The sequence below is a fragment of the Anarrhichthys ocellatus genome, unplaced genomic scaffold, assembly GCF_004355925.1.
Source record: "Anarrhichthys ocellatus isolate YVR2014 unplaced genomic scaffold, GSC_Weel_1.0 scaffold8, whole genome shotgun sequence".
Lineage (NCBI taxonomy): Eukaryota > Metazoa > Chordata > Actinopteri > Perciformes > Anarhichadidae > Anarrhichthys > Anarrhichthys ocellatus.
This window is the reverse complement of record NW_022280038.1, coordinates 5,889,689-5,895,489: the sequence shown is the minus strand read 5'-3', so window position 1 is coordinate 5,895,489 and position 5,801 is coordinate 5,889,689. Positions and strand designations below refer to the sequence as shown.

The 5,801-nt window shown below is 42.1% G+C and overlaps 1 protein-coding gene across 1 annotated transcript in view; it reads left to right on the top strand.

Annotated features, from left to right (window-relative positions):
- The first annotated feature begins 3,014 nt into the window (after nt 1-3,014).
- Nucleotides 3,015-5,801, top strand: part of LOC116384217 (photoreceptor-specific nuclear receptor) — a 6,014-nt gene continuing 3,227 nt past the window's right edge. The window contains exons 1-5 of the mRNA XM_031848690.1: nt 3,015-3,391; nt 3,978-4,128; nt 4,438-4,541; nt 4,680-4,970; nt 5,272-5,450. Of these exons, the coding sequence (XP_031704550.1) occupies nt 3,298-3,391; nt 3,978-4,128; nt 4,438-4,541; nt 4,680-4,970; nt 5,272-5,450 (819 nt within the window). The 5' untranslated portion in view covers nt 3,015-3,297. The remainder of the gene's footprint in view (nt 3,392-3,977; nt 4,129-4,437; nt 4,542-4,679; nt 4,971-5,271; nt 5,451-5,801) is intronic.

The following is a 5,801-nucleotide window of genomic DNA, read 5'->3' as shown; positions in this document are numbered from 1 at the left end:
AGAATTCTGAGATAGTAATCTAAATATTTCAGAAAAACAGGACTAATGTTTACTTCTCAAGTGAATACATTACGCTTCTGTAGGTTGTAACTACTTTTCTCTTTATAAATGTGCATAAAATCAGGTGGATGGAACTCTACCTAACATGTTTCCTGACTCTTTTTGGAACCAGGAATAACTCTATAAGCATCAGTAATAATCAGTGTGTGATTGGGTGAATCCACGCAGAAAGCCTGCAGAAACACTGATCTCAGAAGACTAATTAACTGGTAAATCTTACAAAGGTCAACAGTGTGTTAGCCAAGGATGAAGAGAGTAGCCACCATATGGCTAAAGATGCCCACAAGAAGTGTGTCTTTACTGCTCTTTTAATCTTTTGAGCTAATTGTGCTTCTTCTCCCCCCCGTCTTCTGGTGACTGGTGCCCAGGCAGACAAAATGTGGCCAAACTCTAATCTACTTAACTGCTTTCCACTTTGTTTTTCCAATTATGGTGGAGCCTCGTTATTGTGGAGCTGGAAGTCGCTGACATCGACATTAATTTTGCCCTCCGAGCACATTTTCTTCTTAGAGTTTAGCAGCCGTGAAACGGTTCTGACTGTGACGACAGTTGTTTTGGTTTATTTTTTTCAAATATATAGATTAATACAAAATAACCAATTGCACAAAAGAAATTCATTTTTAACAAGGATAATAAAATCAAATGACATGTGATACGGTGCTCAAAGTCAGGATTTAGAGAGGATTTAAATAAAAAAGTCAACATAAAAAAAAAAATCTGCCAATTTCTTAATATTTAATTCAATGTATTTACCCTTTTTTAAGGACATGACTCCCGCATGGTGGCCCTGCTCAAACCAACGTGACGTAGTGAGGAGGTGTATACCCTGAGCCTGAAATCTACACTTCAGTAGCTCTTACATACACCAAACCTTCCAGTTTCTAGAACCCTTTATTCCTAAAAAAATGGCAAATATGATTATTTATGTGGCTGTTGACAATGTATTCTGATTAATGGAGTGATAAAAATGGATATCAAAAATGTCCTTTGTAAAACCTTTGACTTTGACTCAAATATGTCATCAAAATGAAACAAGAATTGTGAACCTATAAAGTTTTCTGTTTGGGTCAACGCTGTGAATTCAAACAAATCTACTTGGTGAGGTTTAGGAAAAGATCGTGGTTTTGGTTAAAATAAGTTTTTAATTTAATTTATATACGTAAGTTAAGTATAGTCAACGTGAATAAGTCAGTTGTTGACGTTTGGTTTCACATGAACAGCAGCCTCTCGAGTGAAAGTCACGTGTTTGTTTGACCCACCCATCCACTCGTACCTCCTCCCTACGTAGACTTTCTCGCTCTTCGTCACCTGACTTTCAGAGCCCTTGCTCTTAGCGTCTATTGCCGTGGCGTGAAATGACACACGCTACTTGGTGAGACAAGACTGAGAGTTATCATCAACTGTGCAGATCACTCAACTGAGCTTGTTTTTGTCTTCAGCTCATTGTATTGGTTTTCTGACCCGCAACTGGCAGCTGTTTTCAGCAAACATTGTTCACCACCTGCCCAGCACCAACCGGCAGACAGATACAGTTATCGCCTGTCTGGTGAAGAAAGTGGAACATTTAGCTGCAAAAACAACAGAAGTTTTTCTCCAGAGTGGTGGAACAGACCTTAAAGGAGACTGATTATGATTCCAAACAAACATTAATGTTTCTGTGTGTCTGCTGGATGCAGCTAAGCCGATGATATGTCAGATGTTGTGGTTTGAGCTTGTTCCTCAGTGGAAACTCAATTAACGCAGCTTAAAAGCGTTCATATGTCGGATGTAAGATCAGTTATCAGTTAATAACAAGCACGGAACAAACAGTGAACAGAAAAACAAACAACAGTACAGATGCCAGCACACAGACGTCAGAAACATGGCAGCTTGCGTCCTCTGTGTGAAGAAACAAATGATGAAAATGAGCAGAAAGTTGCGTTAGAGGACGATCACTATACTGTCATTAACAACAGAAGTGTTGTTTGACACCCGCTTTGAATTATTGAACTGAATTTTGGTTTGTCTTTGCCTTTCTTGTCTTAATCACAGCAATAGTGCTTTTCATTCTGGCCCAAATTGTCTGGCATTTTGGTAAAACAACAAGTCAATTTCATTTAAAGATGATTGCAAAGGCTGCATGTTTCATATTCTCTGGTTGTTGGCAGCTTTGGTCCTCCAGTCTATTGTTGACTGCAGCTTAACACCGCTGCCTATGTAAATGTCACATGTATGAATTCTAGCTTCTTAATAATAAATGGGAGACCCTCATGAATGAGCTAAATTAGAGTTGGCTAAAACATCAGCCATTCAAAACTCTATTATTCCCTCTGTGACCTTTTTCTTCTGGCAGCCAGAGGGAAGCGGATGATCTCTAGTTTGTACAAAAAAAGAGTGAAATGGGAGTTAATAAGCAGCTCCTCCGCAAACACTGGGGGTCATTATGAATTGGAGGCAATCACACAGATCAAATATACAGCAGGCGGAAATGGAGCTGGAATTTTGGAGGGGAAATACAACAAATTGAAGAGGCTGGTAAATATAATAATGTGCGCCTCATGTAATCATCCCTTTTAAATGCAGATACGGAAGAGGAGCGTTGACTGATGGATGCCCTCGTGGACAGAGGAGACACGAGGAGACGGAGCCGCATGGGAACCGGTCTAAAGTTACAACTCTTCCAACAGAGAGTTTTAGAAGTCGTCGCTGTTGCTGTTTTTCTTCTGTTTTTTTGTCTGTTCGCAGACACGATGAAGATGCGAGCCTGAGCAGCGCCAATGTTCTGTCAATGCGACTGATTGATCCAGTAGATGAACAGTAAAGATTAAGAGGATCACAAATAGGCTTGCTGCTTACACAGCGCGTGGGGCTAATCCTCTCCCTCCACCACCTCCACCCCCACCCACCTCCCCCCTGGGCTCCCTTTTGAGGCGCTGCCACCGAGGAAGCACCCACAGACAGTGACGGACCCCGACGGCAACCTGTTGATCTGCCACAAAGGACCTCAGTCCATCTGCATTTCCACATCAGAGGCTGCAACACAGTACAGGATCCATCTGCCCACCTGGGACCGCTTGAGGCCGGGGAGCTGCATAATTCATATTTTTTGATGCAACAAACCCAGAAGGAACTTTAACATTTTATGCTTTCTTGATAATTCACAAACTTCAGAGAAGAGGACTAACGGTTTTGCAACAAAGTTTCTTATCTCCTTTCGCCATCACTCCAGGAAACATTTTTAGTAAGACAAAAAAAATAATGATGGAAGATCACCTGTTAAAGATCCCCATGGTGCCGTCCTCTTCCCCCAGTGAGTCTTCTGGGAGCGGCGGGACGGATGACAGCAGAGGAGGTAAGAGTTTCACATGACCACCGGGAGCAACAGGTGTCCATGAAGCCTGGAAGATGGGACACAAACTTGGCCTGTAGTCAGGAAAAGAAAAAGTAGACTTATAGAGGTTTTAGATATTATGATGTTTGTTTTTTTTAATTACAAATTTCTGTTTGAGTTTCTCAGATTTGACGTCCCAGATGACAAAACTGCTTTGTTCCTTCTATCTGTTTAAATGTTTGACTTAAAATGCACCTGTTAAATTTAACAAAATAGCTCCAAGGATTTCTTAAATACAAATACATTTGATCAGTAGTAGTAGTACTATGCAACTGTAAGCCATGCTGTCTGAATGTATCTATAATTAATGGGTTTATTCGGATTAATATCAGTATCTCAGCATCGTTTGTGTTAGCTGTTAATCTGCCTCCAGTCATTTTATTGTTTTAATTTCATAATCATGCACTAAATGAGATTTTCAGACCTAACCGGCTGTTGCAGGAGACTGAGCTGACAGTGCAGATGGCAGGCACATGTGTGAAACAATACCAGACAATATGAATGGCACTAACCGACCGACCCCGTGCGACTGTGTTTTGACCCACAGCCAAGAGTCCATCCCCGGGCAAAGCTCTGAGCCCGGCTCTGGTCTGCAAAGTGTGCGGAGACACCAGCAGCGGGAAACACTACGGCATCTACGCCTGCAACGGCTGCAGCGGCTTCTTCAAACGCAGCGTGAGGAGGAGGCTCATCTACAGGTAAGAGATGCCCATGTCTTTCCGAACAAAAGTGCAAATGTACAGTTTTGTGCCATCAGCATCTTCTTTTAAAAAATTGAATTCATCAACTGAAAATATGTGCTTATTTTACTTGAGCATAAAAACCTCAGTTGTTGTTTAGTGTGTCAGAGTATTAAAAACCTGTGATTTGGAAAAGTAAGATCCAATCCCTTTTTTGAGTCTTGATAGTGAATTAGTTTGTTTGTTTTTATTTTTGTAATTACTTAAAGTATCTCTGATTGTTTTGAGTGGACTCTCCCTTTTAAAGTCTCTGTTGTGGGTTATCAGGTGCCAGGCCGGTACAGGCATGTGTCCGGTGGACAAAGCTCATCGCAACCAGTGCCAGGCGTGTCGGCTGAAGAAGTGCTTGCAGGCCGGCATGAACAAGGACGGTGAGTGTGTTTAACGTGCAAAATCAGATAACGCGAGAAGCATTCACAGTCAGAGATTCAAATGTGAAACTGCTCAAAACTACAGATGTATCTCATGATTATTTCCTCCCTTTCCTTCCCCATCCTGTCCCTCAGCAGCAGTACAGAACGAGCGGCAGCCCCGCAGCACAGCTCAGGTCCGCCTGGACTCCATCGACGTGGACAATGACAAGGAACACCTGGCCACCACGCGGGAGCCCACCTCCTCTTTCTCATCCTCTTCTTCCTCCTCCTCTTCCTCCTCAGTCATCACGTGGCCCCACATCACCTCCTCCATCTCCATCACCTCCTCTGCGGCCCCCCAGCGCTGCATCAGTCCCCAGAACAACCACCGCTTCATGGCCAGCCTCATGACGGCCGAGACCTGCGCCAAGCTGGAGCCCGAGGACGGTGAGGAGGGTTTGGGGATTTGACTTCAGATTAGACAGAAGGGTTGCTTTAATTTCATGGTGCAATTTCACCTTGTGTCCTTCACCACAGATATTGTATCCAAACCTGTGATGCAGGTGAATTAAAGCCACAGGAAAACAGCATTTTAAGAGCATGTTGTCCCCATAAATTTATATATTTGCATGTATCAAGCCAGTGTTAGTAGTAAAAAGCTACAAAGGACCAAAGTTAAAATTTTAACACGCAAGCATGAGCTAGTTTGAGTTCTGCATGAGCCTGACCTCGTCTTCTCTGATTTCAGTTGACGAGAACATCGACGTGACGAGCAACGAGCCGGAGCAAGCGTCCTCGGAGTACCACATGGCTCTGTACCCGTCCAGCTCCGAAAACGTGTACGAGACCTCGGCGAGGCTGCTCTTCATGTCGGTGAAGTGGGCCAAGAACCTGCCGGTGTTCTCCAACCTGCCCTTCAGAGACCAGGTGAGATTCATACATATACGGTGGACTTTATTGTTAAATTTACAGTTTATTTTGATTTTGCAAGTAAAAGCGAGACAAGATACAGTGTTCAGAGAAATAAAAATTAAGAAAAATGCTGAGAAGATTGATGTTGTTGATCTTGACATTTTCACCAGAGTTGAAAACTTTTTTTATACTTTCAAAATAATTCAGTAATCACACTTGGGCTTCTAAAACTATGGAATTCTATTCACGCTAGGAAAATAAAATAAATAATAAGCTATAATATATATATATATAATTTTGCTGTCGGAAAAGACTGATTTTGGTTTAGTTTGATTATTAGTCTTTTGATTAAAATAATATATATAT